Here is a 26,009-nt window from a genome sequence, read left to right as displayed (position 1 = left end):
TCAGCTTCAGCGACAGACGGCTGTCACAGTCTTGTTCCACGGACAGACTGAGGAGGTCATTTCTTCCTCATGCCATGAGGCTCTTTAACTCCACCCGGGGGGAGTAAAAGCCCACATTAAATCCCACACCCACATTTGCATATTACCCTATTTTTATTACAGTGTGTATTTTCCGTAGCACTATTTAAATGCTCTATATCAACACTTTATATTGGGTATTTTTGTATTCTATATCTTTTATTGTATTATTTTATTTTTCAACACAAGGATACTGCTGGAAGTGTGAATTTCCCTACAGGGATGATTAAAGTATATCTATCGATCTATCTATCGATCTATCTATTTATTTTGTATATTTTACCAACTGCAACCCTTATTCTGTCATAGCAACACAATTAAGGGCATTCTGATTATGATGTAACTATTAATATGAAAATGAGATGAAATAATCCTCAAAATTATTGGAACTATCTGGCAGTATTTTTGTTTCAGTGTATGAGTAGCATTAGCCATTTGTTTTGGGGAAAAATGCTCACTTTTTTCAAAGAAAATAACCACAACAAAATAAAAAGGCGTCTTCTGTTTTGCACGACCGGGCTGCCGAACTGGAAAAATAAAACAGTTAAGTTGTCTTAAATACCTGAATAATCATTACAACTCAGTCATAAAAATGATTTCTCTCCTGTTCGAGACGTTTCAGTCGCCGTCTTCCGTTCCGTGGAGCTCAAGACTGCTTCGTCGTCTCGCCACAATCCTGTCCTTCCCGTCCGGCCAGTTGCTACGGGGCACAGGTGAGCACAGGTGAGCGAGCACAGGTGAGCACTGGAGAGAAGCGCTCAGGTCAAAAGAAGCGGCCGACACAGAACCGACGCGGAACCGAGATGGAGAACGTGGAGATCGGGTAAAGTTTGCTCTCTGTTTTCTCCAAAGAAGATCGTGTGACTGGTAATGATTGTCTCACGGTGGCGGGAAACCAGGAAGTTTGTTGTTCTCCAGGTTTCGCTTTAAACTGATTCGACTGTGAAGTATTTCTGCTTAGCTTTCGTAAAGGATACGAGCAAACACATGTCTTATTTGGACCTTTAAATTACTGTTACCCAAGGTCAAAGTTCACTCCTGAATTTGTTTTGTTGTCTCCTGGTAACACGTTACGTCTCCAAGTAAACACATGAGATTTTTGTTTGTTTCCTTACACAAATGAGGTTTTGGCTTAGCCCAATGAGCCGATATTCATTTTTTTCCCTGATTTTGAAAAATAAAATCATCTTTAAAAATATATAAAAATAAGAAAACAGTTCTTAAAACTAGTGTCATGATGTAATTATGTTTCTTAAATATTTAGATTATCATTAAAATTATAAAGAAAAATACCAAAATGAATCCTTAAAATAAAAAGAAAATATCTATTTTAACATTGTATCATAGAACATGTAAAAAAGTATATTGATGAGTTTGTTTTTTGTTTTTGTTTTTTTCTTTTTACAAAAGAGGCAGCAATATATATTGCTATTGTGTTGGATATCAAAAAAATATTTCATATTTTACAAATAAAAGTATTTTCTTAAAATCTAAAAATATGCAAGGTAAAAAGAGAATTTGAATTAGTCAACTAATCTATGTTTTATCATTAAATAGAATATAAAAATACACAAAAATCTGAATATCACCCCATATTACCATTAATATGTGTATGCATATATATATATAAATTTTAAGTTTAAATTATAAGATAAAAATAAACTAAAATCTGAATATTGCTCCACACATATATATATATATATATATATATATATATATATATATATATATATATATATATAGTACAATAAGGAAAATAACCCTTAAAAGTAGTAAAATGATATCATCATTTTACAAACATAAATCATTTAGAAAATAAGAAAATATGTCAAGAATGATAACAAAAAGAATCCTTAAAAGTGTAAAGTTATCTAATTGGTTCCACATCTTAAAAAACAAAAATATTTTCTAAAATATGTGCAGTGAAATAAGAAAAATAATCCTTCAAATAATAAAACAATTTTTTTTATCGTGTTACACAAGATAAAAAAATATAAAAATGACAATTTTTCTATCAAAAATAAAAGAAGTAAATAAGAAAATCACTATATTTTTTATTTCAATACAGAAGACAAGAAAATAATAAAATCAGTTTTTTTTTCAAACTATATATAACTATTATACTTCTGTAAAAAAAACTTTATTAGGGGTTCATTAGGGGTCTGAAATTAGTCGATATTAAGCCTAAATTTAGACATTTCAAAATAATTCCCTTTTTGACCTGAAGTACACCAATTTTAGCATAGTGGTCTGATTTGGATGTTTCTAAGACTTCTTTCAGACCCCCCAAAAATCTGAATTCGAGATTTGTAAAAAAACAAAACATTGAAATAATGAGAAAACTATCCTAAAGTATCTGCTATTTATAAATTCAGTGTGAATGTCAAGTACAAAGCACAAAGGTTTTCCCATCAGTCAACACGCATTCCGAAATGACATCGTGTGAAACTCGATTGACGAAGATTAGAATTAGCATTCAATTTGTAGAACCCGAGAGTGCTGATTTGTTTATATGAAGCTTCTCAACTCGGAGTTACTTCGAAAAAAACCCGAAACATTTCGATGAAGCCTTGCTTTTCACTTCAACTGGCAGCGGTGCGATACTTTTATGTAAAAGACAGAGTTCCCAAACAATCGCAACATAGTTCCTTGGCATTAAGATGTCAGAATAAGTCCGCAAAACGCTACTTTTTGTCTATATGCAGTTGTAAATGTTCTGCATTTATATAGTGCTTTTAAAGTCAATGAAGACCTCCCAAAGGTTACCCATTCACACACACACGCACACACCAATAGCAGTGTCAGCCATGCAAGGCCATTTCCTTCTTATCAGGGGGTATTAGGGATTCAGTGTCTTGCCCAAAGACACTTAGACATATAAAACGAAGGGGCCGGGAATCAAACCTGCGACCTCTTGATCCCAAGACGAGCTACTGCCCCAGATTGTCAAGTCACTTCAAAATATAAACTTAGAAATAAGACCTAGCAAGAGTGAGAAACATAATCAAAATGGAAAAAAACTACCACCCTATACCTTCATATATGGCTCCAAGGCTGGGTAACTGAAACTGATTTTTACTAGTTGAACAAGAACCAAACAGTAATTGTATAACGTTTCGTTTATTTGGTAGAAATTTCAGATTTTTATTTATTTATTATTATTATTTTATTTGTGGGGGTGTGACTTTTGGTATTCTAGAGGCTTGTATGTTTGGGGGGGTGCTTCTTTATGAATATTGAGTACAGACGCTGCCCTACTCACAGACGAGGTTCGTTCGTAAGTGGAATTTGTTCGTAAGTTGCTTCAGTGCTATATTTTGTATGTTTAAGGTTTATATAAATATATTTAAGGCTTGTATAAGTAACCTGTATTGTTTTGTACTAAAAAAATAACATTTCATAAAATAATGTGCTCTATAAAGATAAATTAAGTCGAGTTTAACTTACTTTTGGAAGATGCGCTTCAAGAGCTAGGCGACTTCCTCCATGGTAAAAAGTGGCCGAAAAAACATTTTCTCAACCGCATCAAGCTTTCGTATTCCACTTTCATTTCAAAAGAAACGGCTCACCTCTTCTTTACACTCTACGCCAACCATATCAAAATGATGCACGAGATATTAAACGATACAAATGTCAAAGTTCTTAGCACGCTGGAGATACAGTATAGAATGTGTACACACAAACTAGGAAGAGGAAGCGGATTTCTTCTTCGGGGTGGATGCTGGGTGAGCTCTCACAGCGCCACCACACGCCGGTAGCGGCGGAAAGAAGCACTAGTCATGTCCTGTACTCGGAAAAAGGTCCACACAATAAAAAAATCTATCTTACAGCAATCTCCGCATAATTTTCAATATCCCGAAAAAAATGTTCGTATCTACCGTTTTTCGTAAGTCGAATGGTCGTAAGTAGGGGAACGTCTGTATATTGTATAATTGTATAATCAAGAATATTGACTATTATCATATTTTATGTGTGAATGAGTGGAATGAGTGGAGAGGTGTTGTGAAAGGATAGTGGGATGTTGGACGCGTTCTAACGGATGGGCAGGGCACCCGAATGATGCGGCAGGGGTAAACCAGTGAAAGCTGTCGGGCCCTGCTGTTGAACAGAAGAGTGTGTTGTGTCAATCTGACCCGAGTGACATGGCCGCTTTCTTGTGTCCCGTTTCATCTGGAGGGACAAAAGCATGACCAACTTAGGTGCCGAGGTGCCTAACTTGTTTGGGTGTTGGGGCATTTGAGTTGGCCATGGTCCAAATTTTTTTGTGTGTGTCTTTTGCTACTTTTTCCCTTTTTAAAATTGTCTTTATTTTGTATGTGTTTGTCTTGCTGTCGGTCACCCCTCTCGAGGGATATGACCAGGGTAGATAGATAGATAGATAATTTTTATTTTCAATTTTTTTTTGCAACAGAAAAATAGGGGGAATAGCATTCCCACTAATCTCAATTCATTTCCCTGACAATAGGATGACACAGAATATCAGCAAAACGCTACTTTTGTCTAAATCAGGGGTGGCGAACAAGTTTGACACAAAAAGCCAAAATTTTTAACTGTGAGAATCAAAGAGCCACACCACGCACTGACAGACACACACAAACACACACAATTAAAAACAAATTATTTCCCATAACACACTCCTCTCCTTACAATACAACAAGTATTGTTCTTGTGTTGAAATAATGCAGCTGAGGACATTTATCACAAAATTTCAAAATAAAGTTAAAATCAGAGTTTAGTCGTTGGGAAGCGCCCTCCAACCTCTTTATTTTATTTTTTCATGGATTTTAGATAATGATATTATGAAATGTTAGTTTATTGACCCTATGAACAGACGTGACCGAACTGTCATGAACCGGAACAGGATCAGGACCCAAATGCGTGACGTTTCTCACACAAGCCTTTTATTTTAAGGGAAATGGGGAGTCATGCACGTTAGGCAGCAGTCTGGCGTGAAATGATAGGAAGCCAGAGGCCGACGAGATCGATACCCATTGCCCAAACAGATATCGGACAGATGGGGTCGAGACAGGACAGGACGGACAGGATTGATATCAAAACAGGATATCGAAAATAAACAGGACAAACTAGACGGGAACGAAACTGGAAACCGATATTAAACAACAGGACAGACAGGATTGATATCAAAACAGGATATCGAAATTAAACAGGACAAAATAAACGGGAACAATACCGGACAGGAAATACCAACAGGAAACAGGACCGAGTCAAAACCCACATCTTGCGGGGCAGAGGTTCGTCGACGGACTGACAAAGGAAGAGTGAGAGCACTGAGCTTAAATCGACAGAAAGCCAATCTGTCAATGAGCCGCAGCTGGCGCCCCACGGGCGGGGCCAATTGGGCGCCATGGCAACCGTGACACTAACCACGTGACGCCACCATGACGGACGGTAGTAACCTATAGTAAATAGCGGACGAGGTCGGTAGACGGTAAACGACAACAAAAACTATACTGTTCAACAGCATTGGCAATGATTAGTCAAACGAATATTGGCCAGCTGTCGAATGAGGTGGCTCACCTTGTCGAGCACTATTTAGAGAAACTGATAATAGAATTAGAAGGGCTAGCTACTGCCCCATACAGTCTTCCTCCTTACATATTCACAGATCTAACCGAATCTATTTGTCTGCCTGACTTCAGTCTGCATGATCTATACCACTATCTTGTAAATGGAGTATCCCCATACACTAGTACTGATCTAAAAGCGTATAAAAGTCTGGATGCTTACAGGTTCTTCATAACTGGTACACGTTGCTGTGCTTCGTTGTGCAGAAAAATACGCCCCCCTGACTTTGTATCCAAATGTTTGGGGAATGTAATAGAACTGTAAAGCACTGGGAATTTGCACCTTGAATGGAAACCACATTAGAGCATGTTGAAAATATTTTCTTTGGCGAAATGACGTTTTACCTTCTGAACATTCGTTACACGTTTTATCCTTTGACAATTTAACAGATAATTGTGGCGTAATAAGCTTTAGGGAAGAGCACATAACAGTTTTTAATACATGTGATATTCGGAAGATTACTCTTTTGAATCGCTGGTGTATCACAATAAAAGCTGCTCATTTACATCGTAAGAAATAGCCACGATAAGACACTAACGTAGCTTTTTAGCACTAGCTAACTTATTAAATTGAGTGTCTTTGACGTGACTTGTACCTGCTTAACATAAAATTGCTCGGAAATACATCAGACCTAACCTGTAAAAAACGTTCGCTGCCAATCATGGAATACTTGAGGGCTGCCAGTCATGTATTTTGTAATTTGTCGTGTGGTGTTTTTTTTTTTTTTACATATTTTGGTGTTGATTATATGGCTAAACATTGCCATATTCTGTCATAAAAAGATAGATAGATAGATAGATAGATAGATAGATAGATAGATAGATAGATAGACAGACAGACAGACAGACAGACAGACAGACAGACAGACAGACAGACAGACAGACAGACAGACAGACAGACAGACAGACAGACAGACAGACAGACAGACAGACAGACAGACAGACAGACAGACAGATAGATAGATAGATAGATAGATAGATAGATAGATAGATAGATAGATAGATAGATAGATAGATAGATAGATAGATAGATAGATAGATAGATAGATAGATAGATAGATAGATAGATAGATAGATACTTTATTCATCCCCGAAGGGAAATTCACTTTTCCAGCAGCATCCCTGAGCTGAGAACAATCGAAAATAACACGGGAGCTGCTGGAGTGGCTGCCATTCGTGACGGCGCCGGAGAAACGATTCAATTTGAATCATTTACAAACAAACAAACAATTGAATCATGTACAAACAAACAAACAAAATATTTATGTTTCAATAAGTGGAGTGTTAATAAAAATGGGGGGAAAATAATTTCTGATACTGATATAACCAGGTAAAACTAGATGTCAAAGATCCAGTTTAGCTCGTCTTCCAGCTATTGAGGTCAAAGATCTATCTCATAGATAGATAGATAGATAGATAGATAGATAGATAGATAGATAGATAGATAGATAGATAGATAGATAGATAGATAGATAGATAGATAGATAGATAGATAGATAGATAGATAGATAGATAGATAGATAGATAGATAGATAGATAGATAGATAGATAGATAGATAGATAGATAGATAGATAGATAGATAGGTAATACAAAAATGTGCTTTCAACTAGGGTGCCTCCTACCGTCCGTCATGGCTCTTATTCTACCAAGGAAGGCAACATGACATCACGTGCAAAGAGTCAATATCTTATTAGTTCAACCAATCGGATTTCAAATTCAATCGGACTCACTGACGTCATCGGTGTTCTATTCTATCATTGGTCAGTCGGAGCAAGAGCTCTTTCGGTCAGTTTTATTTTGGTCGTGTTCATGACATGTTGTCGTTCCTCTATCGTTGCCATGCTAGCCGTCTGAAAAGTAAATACATTTTAAAAATGACTTTTTGCCTCTTTATCCAGGTAAAGTGGAAATGTCCCCCCAGTCCCGAAACTTTTCCCGTAAAATTCACGCGGACTCTCATAAATAATGGAGGTGACAGCGCAGTTACATGACGCCGCGGACCCTAATGAGGCCGACGACTTTGCGGCACCTGACGTCAATTTTCACCACAAGGTGTCACCGGAAACTCTCAAGTTCTACTCATTTGGACATCGGGCAAGTGAAAGAAAATCTTTTTTCTTCCATATTAGAAAAAAAACAACCACAAAATGCACACAGAAGGAGGAGGACAAAAGGGGGATTTCTTGCTGTCCAAAATGACAACTTAATTTTCACTGTTGAGTATAAGTTTTTTTTTTTTTTTTTTTTTTTTTTTAATTAACTAAACATATTTCCATCCTCACTACCTGTCTTGTATCAAAATGATTTTAATAAAAAAAAAACGTTGATTTCATAGTTTTAGGGACAAACTTTTTAGTTTAAAGGCGTTAAAAGACTTGACATGGCAGCCCCGAGAGCGCCATTCGCACATAATTACGTCATCAAAAGCGTGAAAATTGGTAGCAACGTAAGTTAGTGAGCAACTTTCGTCTTCTAATTATATTTTCTTTACAAATTTATTTTTAAAATACATTGTTTGCTCCAGTATACTGTTCAGTACTTGTTTAATTATAAAGTAAATTGGTAACATTATCGGCAAGATACTGAAGAGTGCATAAGATACTGAAATGACTACAGTATAAAGTATATACAAAGGTAAAGAACTACAGTATTCGTTTTATTAATATTCAGTTATTGATACTGTTTTATACATCTTATTATTTTCGCATTAATCTTACATATTTTATTATCATTAAATTACCACATCATTGTATTAATCTACTTTTTATTTTATTTAAACCATTGGGTGTGTGTCTTTCTGAATACATTCCATTAATGACTACCGTAGTACCTCTCAGTACTTAGTAGTTTTTAGTACTTTTTGTAGTTTTTACAGTATTTTTTACTGTTCTGTACGTCTCAGTACTTTTAAGTACTTGGAATATTCTTTAGGTCTTATTATTAACCCTGTTTGATAATTTTAAGTACGTTTCTATACTTTTTAGTAATTTTTGTTAACATTAATCCTTTTTAGTACATTTAGTTCTTCTCAGTACTCTCTAGTAGTTTTTAGTACTATGTGTAGTTTTTAGTACTTCACTTTTCTCCTTAGTATATCTAAGTACATTTTACTACTTATCATTTAGTTCTTATCATTGATAATGTTTAATACCTTTTTAGTACTTTCTAGTATTAGTTTTTGTACTCCTTCACTACTTCTTGAAGTTTTTAGTAGGTTTTAGTACTTTTTAATGCCGTTCAGCACTTTTTAAAATATTTTAAGTACTTCCAGTGTTATTCAGTACATTTGTAACATTTTGAATTTGATGTTGGTGCATAATTTAGTACTCGTGTGTACAATGTTATTCCATTTCATCACTCGTGTTCTCATTTCAAGTTTACTCTTTTGTACTTGTTTATTGAAATAAACATAGGTAGATTGGAAACAGTAAAAGCATTAAGGACATGTAAGTGTAGTATTGGTGCAAGTAATATTCAATAATTTTCCAATATTTTGAATTTAATGTTAGTACATTATTTTGCAATGTGATATACGTTATTCAATTTCATCACTTGTTTTTATTTCAAAAAGATTCAGTTAACTGTTTTTCCTAGTTCCAAAATAAATGCAAGCATTCTTCTTGCTTTTCTTTTCATTCCAGAAGCAAACGAAGCAAAAAGTTTTGGGCAACTACTCGACGGTAACAAAGGGAGCGTCGGGGGCGGCCAAGCCCAGAGCTGCGCTCAAACAAGTTTTTCTCAACCAGGGAGTGTCTGACAAGAACCAAACTGCTGAGGTATTGTTTCTTCTTTTGAAACGAGGAAACAAAAATATCAGAGAAACGAGGCTATAAAAAGTCTGCACATCTCTTTAAAACACAATAACTAAATCACGTGCAGTTTATCGGCAGAACAATGTTTGCATGCGGGCAATAATCCCTTTGTAAACACAATATTGCAAGTATTCCGATGATGTAACGCTATGTAAACACATATGATAATCCGATTGAGGTCTTAGTCTGCGAGTATTGTGAGTGCAACGGTTGGGTTAGTGACTTGCTCATAATGTTAAAAGTGTAATGGACCAAACAAAGGCAAAAGAAATGTCTAGAGCCGTAAAAAATAATGAAATCCTTATATCCAGGGCTGTCTCGGAAGATATTGTGATTCTAAAATATAATACAATTCTCATCTTCAAATATTTATGTATAATTTCACCCAATTTATGAAGTCAATAAGGTCCCAAAACAATCCAATATAAGTTTGACAAGTTTGATGATTGCAGTTGGAAAAAGAATTAAACAAAAATTAAACAAAAATCAAAAACAAAACAAAATTATATTACAAAATGATATGTATATTTATATTGATATTATATAGCTTAAAATGTCTTTTTTTCTCTTCATGGGGGATCTGCACAGCATGCACTTAATTATTTAGATAAAGAACACACTTAGCAAACTATCAGTTTAACTCCAAATCACTTAATCCAAAGAAATTTTTATCGTCCGTTTTGGGGTAAAAGATGTGCCGTTTCCTCTTTCCACCTCGCTCACGTCAGACATCATTTACGCTTCTCGCCAATAGCTTACACGCTGTACAAACTTTCTGCTTTTCGGGCAAATATTTATTTATTTGCAGCTTGAAATATGCAGGATATGATTTTCTTTTCGGCACCAATTCGTTCAGTTTCACTTTGCGTCAAAATGCGCACTTCAGCCTCAAACATTCATTTTGGCGCTGCGCTTGCAGTGCAGGAGTTAGGGATTAGGGTTAGGGTGAGAGGGTTTGGGTGAGAGGGTTAGGATGAGGGGGTTAGGGTAAGGGTTAGGAGGTTAACATAAGGGTTGGAGGGTTAAGGTAAGGGCTAGGGTGTTAGGGTTAGCCCCGTTAGGGGGTTAACATTAATGGTTATGGTGAAGAATTTAGAGATTTGGGATTAGGAGGTTGAGGTAAGGGTTAGGGTCAGAGGGTTAGGTTCAGAGGGCTACAGTGAGGTGGATAGGGTAAGGGTTAGACTCTAACAGTTAGAGGGTTAAGGTTAGGGATTAGGGTTAAGCGTTGGGATTGTTTTCAAAAGAGCACTCCCCTGTCCAGTCTTATCGGTCACTAAAACAATCTGAGTAATAAAGGATGAAAGATGTCCTGCGTCAATTTAATTATTCAGCAAAGAATTGTTTTCGCTTGCTCATATTTTTGAACAGTCCCAAACTATCATTCAAATGACATGATCTCTTAAAACTCTTTTTAAAAATAGAACAAAGAAGGGAATCCTTCATTTTTTTGCAGCGTTAAAAAAACATTAAAAAATAAATTTGTCATGTTGGTCCTACAGAAACAGAATAATAATTGGATTATTGCATGTATTCAACTTGCATTTGAATTCTCTAATCACTTGGGTACAGGTGTAGTTTCCCTTTTCTGGTATATTTTAATTCTCCAAAGCACTGTCGGACTTGTAGTATTGAGACAAATTATACAAACAAACTCCAGCTTACTCGCCTAAAAAGCTTCATGAGAATTGGTGGATATCTTTGAAATATTGACGTTTTATTTTCTGCCCCCATGGCCAAAATGCCACAGTAGGAGATCTACATATAAAGTGGATACCGCATTGGTATCCATCCATATATAGTGCAAGTCCTTGCTTTTTGTCTGCCACATACATGCACAATGTTTTCTCTTTTTTTTTTTTTTTTTTTTTTTTTTTTTTATTGTGCATGTGTCTTACATTCAGGAGAGGAGTCAGCTGGATATCTTGAAGCAGGAACTGGAGTCCTTCGCTGTGCCCGTCAGTCTTAAGTGGAGCTGGAGGGAGGAGAGCCGAGGAAGCTCGCTGGAGAGGAGCTGGACCGATATCGTCCACTCACACTCCGTAAGAATTTAAAGAAAATTAAAATGTAAAAAAAAATTGAGTACTGTAGACCCCTGGGATACCGTGATCCCGGCTTACGAAGTTTTAACTTTAAGATGTGGAATAAGATTTTTGGCCCCTCTTCGTAGCATTTGCGGCACTGTACAATGTCGACAACAAATTATTTCACATGACCAAAAACTTGCAAATGGTTTGCATCACAACATTATGAAAATGTTAATATGCTATTGGCTAATCTGCCTCCCACAATTGTTTTTTCTTCATTCTGTTCAGAATCTTGTGTGCTTCTTAAACAGTTTGCGAGTTCACGATACAATATTGTTTTGTTTTTTGTTCTGTATTTGTTGGCAATTGTTCCAAGGCTGAAGTGATGCTAAATGGAAAAGCTAAACATGGCCATGGCAACAAAAGCTTGTGTTTATTAAGAACTTTACAGCACATACAAGAATCGCTTCACTTGCTAAGTTGCATGGGTGTAACCAATTGTCAACTAGGACTATTATTGAAACTGAGGAGGCAATTAAATTAAGGAAATCTTCCAAGGGCATGACATTCTTGGCAATTACAAAAATTTAAATGACCTTTCTTTGTAATTTGCCGTCACCGTTTACTCCTGCCTCTGCATCCACCTGCTAAACTGCTCAACCAGCTCGGGTTACGTAACACCAAAGAAAAATTAAAGCAATTTTTCCTTTTCATGTAGATTTATTTATGATGTTATTTAATCCAATACACATGTTTTACATATAAGTAATAATCACTATATAATATTCTGTTACTCTGATATTTATTTTTGAGGGACCTGGAGTTCGGACAGCGTGTATCCCCTGCTATACAGCAATTTCTCTTAGCGATCCCCGCCTCAGAACAAATTCATGCAGTTTCCTGAAATTAAAAAAATTAGATTTGCTAAATCTCACATACTTTATTTCTCCCTGTGTCCAGATCATGCCTCGAATGCAGAGGCACCAGCAGGAAGCCATGTGGGAGTTTGTGCTCACGGAACTTAACTACATCAACAGACTTGTGATCATAAAAGATGTAAGCCAATGCACACTCTTTTTGGTCAAAAATTCAAATGTTGACGGTTTCTTGTTACAACTGCTGCAGTTGGTTATTGGGGCTTTGGTCAACCTGCACATGAGAGGATTCCTCTTGGAGGTAAGTCTAGCCATTTTACAGGATTATATATTTTTTTCAGTCCCAAATTGAGAGGTGACTGCTTCAAGTGATCGCTGCTTGGCTCTGTGGCTAGGACCTTGACTGAGCCTCTTGGCTGAGAGCAAGTGTCTCGGCCCCTTGGCTTTGTAGCGTATTATGATTTGACCGATAATGGATAATTGATAAAAAATATAGAACAATAAAACTTACAAAATCCCTTCCCCCCGGTCTTTGAAATCATTGGAAACATTCCAATTTGCAAAATGAAAAACATATCGAAACCCCCTGGGATACAAAGTGAATCTTTTCTGAGTGAAATTGCCATATGACAAGGGAAACGTATGGTAATCAGCTGATGTGTTCTGAGCCCCTGCTACCCCGGATAAAAACATTAGAATGACAGTTGCTAAATACTTTTCTATCACTTGTATGTATTATACACGTATAGTATTAAATTACTAAACAAATATACATGTAAGGAAAAAAACAATTCTACATACTTTTGGTTTGACGTGACTTGAGCTGGTACGGTGGAGTTAGTGGGTGGATGCAGAGGAGGGAGGAGAAAGCAGATAGAAAATGAAAACTGATTTTAAAACTTCCACTTTGGAGGATTGTCCTACCCTTTGATTTCCTTGCTTTAATAATAGTTGTATTAGAGAATAATTATCTTAAAATTTCGATGATGCCGTGAAGCAAACCAATAGCAAACTAGCATCTTATATGAGGTCGACCAATAGCAGACTGCAAAGATTAAATTTAAGGTTTTAGGCGTACCAAATAATTTGTTGTTGATGTTGTATAGTGTGGAGAAATCCCCAAAAGAGGGGCCAAAAACATCTTCATGCACACTAGTGGGTTGTGGCATTATTCCTTAGCAAGGGTTACAAAGCTTGTGCCTTCTTCTTTGTTTACAAACTTCAGTTTCATGGTTATCATGATTTTGCATCCCACATTGTAACGTTAAAACATCATAAGGCCGGACGCCGTATCCCGGGGATTTATTTCCCACTGAAATTGTTCAAAATTACTCGCACACACATACTACATCCAGATATTTTTCATTGTCATTCTGGCACACATGCATTCAGAACAAAATGTCAATACAAATACACTGAGAAATAACATACACATATAGAAACTGTCACTATTAAATTATCTCATCTCATCTCATTAGCCGTACCGCTTATCCTTATTAGGGTCGCGAGGGGGCTGGAGCCGCCGCCGTGCTGCCCCCTATTAAATTATGTTCTTTATTATTGGTGTGCTATACTGTTCAGGTGACTCCCGAGAAACTATACTCCAACCTTCCCGCCATCCTCCGCTCCCACCAGCTGTTCTGGCAGGAAGTCATATATCCCATGCTGCAGGACGTTCGAACCACAGGAAAACCTTTTAACCCCATGGGCTTAAAGGCAGGCTGCCTTCAGGTCAGAGCTTTTTTTTTTAATTTACAAAATCTACATAAAAAACATTAAAAGTGGATGCACAATTCAGTTTTCTAGTTTCTAAACTTTGTTTTATTCTTTATTTAGCCAGATAAGGCTCTTTTCTTGAGTAGATTTGGCTCGGGGATAGAATGAGACCGTTGCTATTTTCCTGAATCGTTCCAAAAGTGAACTGTACTATGACAACCGTAAACCATGTAAAGCCAATGTGTCACTGTCATACAGCATTCGGTCCATTATATAATGGGCACAGTCCCAACGACAGTTTACAATCACGATGACACACCAACACACCCTGTTTTGGCTTTACATTGCTAAGAAATCCTTTATATACAAGCTTGTTAAACAATAATTGTTCACTTGTGCTCTGTACAGCCCTTTGAGACTTTTTGTGATAAAGGGCTATACAAATAAATATACTTGACTTGACTTTCAAGACATGCTACGATGAGAACCCAAAGAACAAACTGTAAATACCCATATAGGCCAACAAAGCACCCAGAGGAATTTGATTGGGTGAGAGGTAGAGATGGGTGGAGCTATGCACACATAGAGCAAGCACTTGCTTCTTTCTAAATATGTTGGTTTCCTTCTTCCATCCACCCATTATTTACACAGCTTAACCTCAGTGGGGTCACAGGGGTGCCAGAGCCCAGTATCCTTCTTGTTTGTAGTGTTTTGTAACATTTTTACAAAAGAACTTTGACCGCACCGTGTTTTGAAACAATTTAGAAGATTAAATGATTCCCAACACTCTTAAGTAACTGCGTGAGAGAGACAAATCTTACGTGGTATATTTATATTGTTATAGGACAAAAGATCCGGATTTATTATCATTACATAAATTTGATCCAATCATCAGACGTCACACAGTGATATAAAATGTCCTGAAGAATTAGCTTTTGTCCGAAGACAAGGTTTGTCGGTTTTGTTGAATTTTGTCTCAAAATATATGGTGTGACTCTCTCTCAAAAAAGGGAAAATCAAAATAATTTGCTCTCATGGGCCTTTGGGTCAAAAAGGTTCCTGAACCCTGATTTATAATATTCACCCAATATTTTTGGTTGCGTTGCACGTGAGGATTGTGTGTCATTAAAACTGGATAAAACAATAAATGGGACAATCTCACAAGTATACTTGTTTCTTTAAGGAATTAAAATTGAATGAGTCTTTTGTGCGGGTGGGGATCTGAACTTGTGTCTTATGAGTGTATAATTTGATGTTCTTTGTTATTGCAGTTCTCTGAACGCTTCTTTGCATATTGCCACTACTGCGCCGAGGAGGAAAACAGCTTTGAATTTGCACGCCAACAAATGGAGAGCAACCCACATTTCTTCACATACGTGCAGGTCATTAATTTCTATTTATCCGGTCAATTTCGCCAATCACTGTCTTTATCAATTTCGAAAAAACTTAAAATAAATGTAAACCGACAAAAGCTCAACGGAAATCCTGTGAAAAAAATAGACAGTAATAACTGATTTTAAATCAGTTTTAACTCAAGCTTTAGCATCCATAAGGTGTGAAGAAAGTTATTTATTGCCTAGCCACAATTCAATTGTATTTTTTGTGAAAATATTTGTCTTGTAAACCATCTGATCCAGTAAACAAAATCTTACCCGTTGGCAGATTTTTGTTGTGCCTATTTCAAGTGTTATTTCTTAAAATTTAATATATTTTACTTTTCTTGTAAATTGGGAACATTTATACCCAAATTAGGCAAAATGCAAATAATAATAGTCTGGATTGTCGATTGGTTATGGCCACTCAGTTAGTTAAGCGAGGGTGGTCATTCGTGTAACCTCTCCATGCTCTTCCCCCTGAGATTCGATCAGCAACCTCAGTGGAGATGTTTAAATCTAAATTTAAAACACACTTCTATTCTATAGCATATGGATAACCTATATTTTTTGTTGACAATATTTGTGTATTATTTGCCCTCATTCAGGTTTTAGATCAGGGGGTGGTGTAATAATAGTCTGGTTTGCAATAATCTGTGGTCTGTGCAGCCCTTTGAGACTCTTTTTGATTAAGGGCTATACAAATAAACATGACTTGACTTGATCATCACAGTCCTTATTTCCATGGTTATCATGTTTTTGCTAACCCCCTGTATCACTGTAAGCCTTGGGGCCCATAGCTAATAAAAAAAGTTTAAAAACTGCAACGTTCTATTGCTGACTTGCAATGTCTTTACAAAGCAGACAAGAGTCTGAACTAAATAAGGACAAAGGCATTGTGGGAGGTAGTTCAGCCAATAGCATATCTGTATTTTCATGATGCCGTGAGGCAAATCAATAGAAGAAGACCACCAATTTATATGAGGGCAACCAATAACAGACAGGAATCTTAGAGACACAACTCATCATATGCACCCTCACTGCAATGTTTGAGTTTGATGAGCTCTTGTGCAGGCAAAATAATTTGTTATTAATGTCTTTTGGCTGGTAAAATGCCGTACTGAGTGACCGAAAATACTTTTTCTTCCACAGTCTTAAGTGAAAGGTTTAACCATATCCCAGGATCAACTGTATAGCTAATTTTTAAAATGCGGATTTCTAAAACGTTGACCTAATCGTCCTTCTTGTACGCAGTGGGTGGAGACGCACCCGCTCTGCTCACGGATGCGCATCGGCGACATGCAGGCCAAGCCCCACCAGCGGATCACCAAGTACCCCCTCCTCCTTAAAGCCATCCTGAGGACCACCCAGGAGCCTCACGTGCAACGCAGCCTGAGGGCCATGGTGAAAGACGTTTGCAGATTCCCTCCAGAATGGGAAATCTCGCTCTAAAGCGGAATGTTTTATTTCAGTTGTCCAGTGTGAACACATTCCTCGAGGGCGTCAACGAATACTTGAGGCTGAGGGACGAGGAAGTTGCGCTCGCCGTCTCGGCTCAGAGGCTGGAGGGATACGAGATGGAGGGAATCAATGAGGAAATTGACAAGGTGCAAACACTCCAGGGAATGTGCAGAAATCGCACAACAATATTTTATTTATATAGGAGGAGGCATTCAAAATGTTGAGTTCAAATTGAGATTTTCTATCAGAAACTGTTATATAACATTTGCACCAATGTGCACTAAAAAGCCCATATTAAACCACACCACCTACATTGCATATTACCGAATTTTATTGCAATATGTATTCTGTGTAGCACTATTTAGATATTCTATATAACACGCTACAGTGGGCATTTGCACGTCACACTGGGTATTTGTATATTGTATTCTTTTTGCTTTATTATTGTATTGTTCTCAGCTCAGGGATGCTGCTGGAAATGTGAATTTCCCTTCGGGGATGAATAAAGTATCTATCTAAAGAAAAAGATACCAAATGAATGGCAAAAAGTACGAATTAAATTGTTGCATTAAAGTGAAATTTTCTGGTTCATTTGACGGATCATTTTTCTTATTTTATGAAGATCTTTCACCATTTTATGCTATTGAAAATGAAATGATCTGCATTTATATAGCGCTTTTCAAGTCAATGACTTCCCAAAGCGCTTTACATTGTGCTTCACATTTCCCAATAGCAGCCTTGATCTGTGCAGCCATGTAAGGCGCTAACCTGCGTATTGGGGGTTCAGTGTCTTACCCAAGGACACTTCGGCATGTAACACGGACAAGCCGGAATTCGAACTGGGATCCCTTAATCCTAAAACGATCGCTCTACCTCCTGAGCTACTGCCGCCTTTTTTTTTACCTGTGCATCAACTTGGTATAATGTTATTGTTTTTAGTAATGCTTTATATTCATATTTATTGTATTTTTTTTTTTTTTATAAAATCTGGATAATAATACTAACAACGCGCATAATTGTTTGAAATCTGGATTATCAAGTAATTTGACTCATTTTGTGCCTTTTTATAAGACTATATTTTAATAAATATTTTTTGTAAATAAGCAAAATAAAACGATATGGATATTTAAAATATAATCGTATCGGTATTTATAATATATTTAATTGTCAAGTCATGTTTATTGGAATAGCCATTTGATCACAAGAACATTTAAGACCTACACGAAGGTTAGCTCGTGTGCGGCACAGTTCTAAGGTCTTGGGAACCTCCTGTGTGGGTTCAAATCTAGCTACTGGACTTCCTGTGCGGAGTTTGTATGTTCTCCCCGTGCTTGCGTGGGTTTCCTCTGGGCACTCTGGTTTCCTCCCACATTCCAAAGACATGCATTTCAGGTGGATTGGCCGGTCCAAATTGTCCCTAGGTGCGAATGAGCGAGCGAGTTGTCCCTGTGTGCCCTGCGATTGGCTGGCAACCAGTTCAGGGTGTAATTTTAAACAAAAGTATCAATTATTTACGATTTTTGTATTCTATGTATTTTTTGTTTTGCTGAAAATAATTCTTAAAATAAGAAAATATTACAAAAAATATATATTACACGCAGTTAAAATGTATTTTTAAATTTTTTGAATTTTTAAAGTTGATGCAATCATCATACTTTCAGTATAATCCTTACAACTTGGTATAATGTTAAAATTGTTTTCTTGATTAACTTCTAAATTCTTCAAAAATAAATGTTGACGTAACATTTTAACTGAAAAAAACCCCACTTTTATTTTTAACATTTTCAACCTGTTAGCTTGATGGCTAATTCGGGTTTTCGTGCATCTAGCAAGCTAGCTCAGTTGACAGGTGTTGAATTTGAATAGTTTTGTGACATGTTGCTTGGCGCCACTTGAAGGGTAATAACACTGAAAGGGATTATTTCGCACGCAGCACGTGCGAGAGATCTGCCAGTTCGACCTGACGTGTCCCATCAGAGGGGTCGGCGATGGGGTCGTACGCAAGCTGATCCTAGAGGAGAACCTGAAAATCCGAGGGAGGAAGGATAACAAGGTGAGACCCCCTGCATTTTTTTCATACAGTGAACCCTTTCTATGATGCCATTTCGTTTCATCGATTTGCTACTTCGCTGGTTTGCATTGTGCTGTGTGGTCTGCATTCTGATTGGCTAAACAGTCTCCCCGCTTTTCTTTACCTGTGCATCAATAACGTCGTGGTTTAGTATGTACACCAGTGGTCTGCAACATGGTCCCCATGGGCACCAGGATGCCCCAAAAGACATTTGATGTGCCCGCTGACCTGTTCTGAAAGAAGCTCACCAGTCTTAGGTCATCGTCATTTTCTAGTAAAACGATTCTTCAAGTGGTTGGCTGGGTCTATTCAACTCAATTTTTAATCATTAATCTAGCAATAACATGGTAACAACATAGTAATAACATAAGTTGTTATTTTTAGAGCTTCAAATAATAAATTCCAGTTCATGGGCTTCATGGGCAAAATCATTCTGTCCAAGTATTGATGATAATTTTAATTAAAAGAAAAAAATCTGAATCTATTTCTTTATTAATCTTATTATCTATTTTACACAAATACAACAAACTAAATTCCAATTTATGGGTTTTTATAAAGCAAATGAGCAAACTATCTGCAGTTTTATTCGCTTCCTTTTTAGCTTTGTAGTTAGCTTCCTGCCTTTGAAGCTATTTAGCAAGCTATCGAGCTAGCTTTTTACATTTTTGCACGCTAACTAGCTAACATTTTACCTTTTTGCTGGTTATCAAGCTAAATATTAGCCTCCTTTCTAGCAAGCTTTTTTAAGCGTTCTAACTGGTTATTTGCTACTTGAGCTCTTATCTTGCCCCCTTATAGTTTTTTAACTAGTTTTCCTTTCCAGCCAACTATCTAGCTACCTTTTTGTCTATTTAGCAAGCCATCTTGCTTACTTTTTAGAAAACCATATAAAAGTGGGTGCCCTTTGTGCTAATTTGTAGCAAGAAGGAGCTCTCAGCTTAAAAAAGGGTGGAGACCCCTGATGTATACGAATGTAAGACAGCTCGCCAAATTTACATTCTGCAAAAACTATGAGACGATTAAAGCAAGGAAATCTAGGGGCATGACAATCTCCGCATGTTCAAATTTGAAAAGTTTCATTTTTAATTGAACTTTGCGATCCCCGCCTCTAAATGATCTGGCCTCCTTCAAAATCTGCAAAAAGCTCCTGAAAATATTCTATGAGACAGTTGTGGCAAGTGCCCTCTTCTATGCGACAGCGTGTTGGGGACGCAGCGTCAAGAAGAAGGATGCCTCTCGTCTCAATAAACTGGCTAGGAAAGCGAGCTCTGTTGTGGGCAAAGAGCTGGACAGCCTAACAACAGTAGCTGAGAGACGGGCACTGGAAAAGCTGCGGTCAAACATGGACAATCCATCGCATCCACTACACAGGATTATCTCCAGACAGAAGAGCAGTTTCAGCGACAGACTGCTGTCACTGTCTTGTACTACGGACAGACTGAAGAGATCTTTTCTTCCTCATGCCATGAGCCTCTTTAACTCTACCCGGCAGAGTAAAAGCCCACATTAAACCTCACCACCTACATTGCATATTACCGAATTTTATTGCAATATGTATCCTGTGTAGCACTATTTAGATATTCTATATAACACGCTACATTAGGCATTTGCACGTCACACTAGGTATTTGTATATTGTATTCTTTTTTCTTTATTATTGTATTGTTCTCAGTTCAGGGATGCTGCTGGAAATGTGAATTTCCCTCCGGGGATGAATAAATTATCTATCTATCTATCTATCTAATGCTGTCCAAATCCTTTATTGTCATATAAAGCAAATAAAGGTGTTTTTTTCACAGATTTAGCCTATCACGAGTTGTTTTGGGAACATATCCTCCACAATCAACGAGGGTTAATTATATTGTAATGTCATCTGCTGAGTTTGACAAAATATACATTTTCTGACTGCTCAGCTGGAAGTGGTGGCGCTACTGTTCTCCGATGTTCTTCTCGTGACCAAAGTGCAGAAAAAAACGGAGCGACTTAAGGTGGTTCGGCCTCCGCTTGCCTTGGACAGGACCTACTGCGTTGCGCTGAAGGATAACTGTGAGTTATTTAAAAACTCCTCGCCAATCCTGTAAATTTCACCTAAAATCCCATTCCAAGACGTACCCAAGTTAAATAGCTTTTTTTGAACCATTTGGAGAATATGGTTTCTTTTTAAAGGCAATATTCTGAAATTTTGTCCCCAACTGAAATAATTTCTGAGTTGGTCACCACTGACTGAAGTTATTCAGAGCCAAAATAAGGCATGTCTTTTGTTTTCAAAACAGGCCCTTGTTGGCTATTGCCGGCTGTGGACCGTGAAAAAGAAGCTTGCAATTAGTCGAGAGTGGTCAAAGCACAGAACTAGTTTGTCTACATGCAAAACTGATTGGATTACAACACTGATCGTCAAATAATGCAGGAATAAGTTCAGGTGTTTTGGTTTTTTTTTTAATCTGTTGGCATTATAGTGTGTTTTGTAGTAAATATTTTACACGGTTGGATTCACTGGACTGTTGGGATTGTAATGAGACCGTGTTCGTGGAGAAACATTTAGTCAGCGGACTACCAGGGCAATTTATTGGTGAGTTATACTGGCTTCATAGTTTTTGGGTAACTTGTTTCAGACTTTGATTTTTCTGTGATGAGTGTAAGCTTTCCAATGATATCAGGCATGACGTATTTCAGTGACTGGTGAGACTGTACAGACACATCTTGGCTTCTCAACAGTCTGACGGCCCGCCTTTGGGCCCTCACTGAGTTAAGAGGTTTAAAAGTGCAGAGAAAATCTCAAAATATACTCACATTCTTTCTCCCCTTTACAGGTTCGTTTCTTCTGGTGGAGATCGGGGAGCTTTGGTGCCCTGTTAATCTTTACATATTTACAGCTAGCACCACGGAAAGTTGCTCCACGTGGGTAATGGCCATTCAACAGGCAAAGGTAGGACCGCCAGGATGCATGAAGAATAAATATTTCTGCCACTTCAGTGGAAGTCCACCTTGAGTTGACTAATTGTATCAGTAAAACCCACACTGAGTAGAAAACATTTGGCAGATTATTTTGCTAATTTTCAGGCTTACCTTTTTCCGGATAATAAAGCGCACCAGATTATAAAGCGGACCCTCCAGATATAATTTAATTAGATAATTTTTCGTGTATAAGGTGCACATGACTATAAGTCCGATGAAATGTAAACTACAGTAAGAGTAAGGATTGGATTTTCTTTTTTTAAAACATAAGAAAACTAAAACAAACTTGTTTTATTAAATATAAAAAATAAAATATCTAGTTCTACAACTAAAAGATACTAATTTATTAATTTAAATTGTATTTACCATATTTCCGGTCTATAAGGCACACCAGATTACAAAATGCCTGTGCACTGAATTCCTGGATTTTTTGTTTTTCAGGAGCGCCTTTATAGTCTGGAAATTACTTTTTTTTTATTATGTTACATTAATTTAGTTTATTTCTTGTATTAAGTATAAATACTGAAAATGAGCAAAATTTGAAAATCATCACATTATTTTTCTTCATTTTCCTCATGTTGAGGTCTTTGAGTTTTTCCTTGCCATCATGTAGGTTTTAGATCAGGGGGTTGTGTAATATTAGTCTGTAATCTGTGCAGCCCATTGAGACTTCTTGTGTTTAAGGGCTATACAAATAAACATGACTTGACTTGACTTGTTTTGAAAATTTAAAAAAAGGAGGATTGTAGATCATGTTGCACATTTTAAAAGTGGTGCTTGTCAATTCAAAATATTCTACTAGCTGGCGCCATCTTTTGGCTGAAATCATCATTGCAGCCTAAAGCACTCATCTTTTTTCTTACTTTCACCATTTTCATCCTACAATTAAAAAAAACCTCAAGCATTACATTGTTACTTTTGTTTTCTATTTACCCTTTTGGTCAGGTAAAAAAATACTGCAAATGAGAAAACTAATCTTACACGACCTTTTCGGCTCATTTCTAGTATTATTCTCAATGAATTCTCAAATATCTGCCATCTTCCATATCATTTGCTAGTTTCAATAATTAAATATATGATTTTACTAAATAAAAAGAAAGTAAGTTGAAATAAATAAAACAATACTTAAAATTAGTTCATGTAACGAACATTGTTTACACAATATTAAATGTGGCCTTCCAGGATTAATGTGTAATTAATGATTTTAAAGGTATTGTGCATTATTTAGCGCCTCCTCGTGGTAAAAAAAACATTATCTGTTGGTCAAGAAATTTGCATATATTTTACATAATATGAGGCTCACCTAGAGGGAGCTTACAGGATTTGTGGTCATCTTGCTGCTAAGGATACCCCAAAAAACCCTGAACCTTATGAAAGGCTGAGCAAAAAATGAGAAGAAAAATGTTGCTATTTGGTCACTTTGAGTTTCCATAGTTTGTATTCTTAAGTGTGCTTATTAGTACTCGTTTTGGGTTGCGCTAGGCACTACAGTGACATCTGGAGGTCAAACATTACATTGCCCGAAACAAGATAAGAAGTTACTTAGTAAATTGGGAAATTATTTTATGTTTGACTGTATTGTATACGGTTTTCAGGCGATACTGAGAAACTTGAGGGAGTCCAAGTGTCCACAACCAGAGTCTAAAGAAAGATCTGGGTCAGTGGACACCACAGCTTCGCTGATGTCAGAAGAGGATGTTTTCCTGGAACACATCACCCACCAACACGCAGTCCTAAAGTTGTCTAACGGGGCATTCAAAAACGGTACGGAAAATTCCAACCATCAATTTGAAGTGTTGCCTCAGAGATTTGCGTTCAAGGACATCGGTAGACGAGGACAAAATGGGGAGGACAAATCGACATCCAATTCGATTGTGAAGGAAGTCGTCGATCCGTTTCGACATAATGGCGGACAGAAAAGTGTTTATCCAGATGTTGACAACCCGACACAAGAACTGAACTCTCAATCTGTTAATCGTTCTCCATGGAAAACCCAAAACTCAACCCCATTCAGAGGTACGCCATCTAGAACTTTCACGTCCCCCGTGTTGCGTAAAGGCCGAACGGACATTGGCGTCCGATCCACTTCGCCGTGGTCACCCTCTGACTACTCGTACTCTGATTCGGAATCCTACACGAAGAGATCCAATTCGCCTATCGTGCTAAAGCTAAGCGCCCTCAAGCCCACCCGCGGCACCTTTTGGAATAACGAACCCAAAACACAGCCGGATTCTGAAATTTTCTCCGAATCGGAACTATCGGACGCCCATAATAAAAAACCCAGGCTAAAAACCCAAAGGAGTGCGTCCATACCCAGCATGTTTAGTCAAGACGAACTCCGCTTACATTTTTCGGACGGGACGTCAGCTTCCGCCTCGTCCTTGGAGAATCTTCTGATGAGGGCTAAAGGTCGTGCCGTGGTCAGGGAAAGGGCGAAGAGCGAGAAGACAGCGCAGACGACTCGCTTGAGGCCGTCACCTTTAGAGCAGTCTCCTGTGGCCTCAGCGTCTCCGAGCGACAGCGAATGGGACGAGGTGGTTCAGCTTCAGAGGACCAGAGTCCTCACCGTCAGTCAGGGTTGGAGGGAGCAGCTGGTGGACGGGGACATCCAGGACAGGCTGGACAGGTAAGAGACACATATAATGCTGAGATTGTTAAAACCCTAACCCTAAAAACAGTAACCACAAGTTGTAACCCTGAAGAAAGCTCTTAAAACTCTATCTCTAAACCCACTTAAAAAAGGCAGGTGCAAATGGATTTGTAACGTGGGCCTAAAACTGTCAACCTTAACACTTTGTTGAGTTTTCAGCGGATGTTGTAATAGTGGTCTTTGCAACCCTTAGAGGCTTTCGGGGATTAAAGGTTATACAATTAAGTATTCCTTAACTTTAACCTTTATGGCAGCTCAAATTTAAAGCCTTCTCTTAAAACCCTACTTTGAAAACTTTTTTTTCCAAAATTTTACTTTCAATCCTCAACTGTACTTTCAAAGTCTTCTTTGAAATGATAGCACTAGCCTCACTTTAAAACCTTAACTACATCCCAAAACCTTATATTTTTAAACCTTAATCGTAGTTTCAAACCCCCTTTTGAAACTCAAGCCATTGTCCAAGATTAAATCCCTAGTTCAAAACTCTACATTGAAACTTTAACCCAAATTTAAAACCCTTCTTCAACCTTAATAAGTGATCAACCCGGGTTTTAAAACCCTAACTTTAGAAAAAAAAAACGTTTTCTTCCTGCCCTAAAATGAAAATGAAATGATCTGCATTTATAAAGCGCTTTTCAAGTCAATGACTTCCCAAAGCGCTTTACAATGTGCTCCACATTTCCCAATAGCGGCCTTGCAGCCATGTAAGGCGCTAACCTGCTTATTGGAGATATTAGGGGTTCAGTGTCTTACCCAAGGACACTTCGACATGTAACACAGACGAGCCGGGATTCGAAACTGGGATCCCTTGATCCCAAGACGAGCGCTCTACCTCCTGAGCTACTGCCGCCTCCTAACTGTCCTTTACAAGTCTATTTTGTAACAGTAAGGCCGGCAGCACTTTAAAACCTTAACTCCATCAAGTTCAGGTCCATAGTTTCCAACCCTACTTGAAACCTTGGGCTTTTTTGAAACCATACTTTGAACTCTTACCAAAATGTAAAACCCTGATTCAACTTTAGTCCAAGATCAAGTTTAAAACCTTGTTTTAAATTTCTTCTTTGAACCCTATATTTTTAAAAATCAATTACTTTGATACTCTAACTGTACTTTACAAGTCTATTTTGAAATGGTAACACCAGCCACGCTTTAAAACCTTAACTCCATCTTAAAACTTACTTTGAAATCTTAGGTGTTCTTTAAGTTCAATTCTTAGTCCGACATTGAATTTTGAAAACCTATCCCCCTTTTAAAAACCCTCTTTGAACCTTTGAAACTCAAGTTTAAAATCGTTTAACTTGAATCAAAAAAATTTGTTTTGAAACGTTAACTTTTTTTTCAAAATCGTACTTTCTCACCCCAACTGTACTTAAAAATATATTGAAATAGTATATTGAAATAATGCC

General features: G+C 37.3%; 1 protein-coding gene across 1 annotated transcript in view; it reads left to right on the top strand.

Moving 5' to 3' along the window:
• Positions 1-782: 782 nt before the first annotated feature.
• plekhg6 (pleckstrin homology and RhoGEF domain containing G6) overlaps positions 783-26,009 on the top strand; it is a 26,259-nt gene continuing 1,032 nt past the window's right edge. Inside the window, exons 1-14 of the mRNA XM_088326853.1 lie at positions 783-901; positions 7,563-7,758; positions 9,306-9,440; positions 11,381-11,518; positions 12,464-12,559; positions 12,629-12,679; positions 13,960-14,109; positions 15,366-15,476; positions 16,722-16,871; positions 16,940-17,074; positions 18,862-18,981; positions 20,912-21,044; positions 21,809-21,924; positions 23,549-24,579. Of these exons, the coding sequence (XP_088182979.1) occupies positions 7,630-7,758; positions 9,306-9,440; positions 11,381-11,518; positions 12,464-12,559; positions 12,629-12,679; positions 13,960-14,109; positions 15,366-15,476; positions 16,722-16,871; positions 16,940-17,074; positions 18,862-18,981; positions 20,912-21,044; positions 21,809-21,924; positions 23,549-24,579 (2,495 nt within the window). The 5' untranslated portion in view covers positions 783-901; positions 7,563-7,629. The remainder of the gene's footprint in view (positions 902-7,562; positions 7,759-9,305; positions 9,441-11,380; positions 11,519-12,463; positions 12,560-12,628; positions 12,680-13,959; positions 14,110-15,365; positions 15,477-16,721; positions 16,872-16,939; positions 17,075-18,861; positions 18,982-20,911; positions 21,045-21,808; positions 21,925-23,548; positions 24,580-26,009) is intronic.

Source organism: Urocampus carinirostris, chromosome 2, assembly GCF_059441175.1.
Source record: "Urocampus carinirostris isolate Australia breed hairy pipefish chromosome 2, RoL_Ucar_1.0, whole genome shotgun sequence".
NCBI classification, from domain to species: Eukaryota; Metazoa; Chordata; class Actinopteri; order Syngnathiformes; family Syngnathidae; genus Urocampus; species Urocampus carinirostris.
The sequence above is the reverse complement of the archived record's forward strand: the minus strand, read 5'-3'. Positions and strand labels throughout refer to the sequence as shown.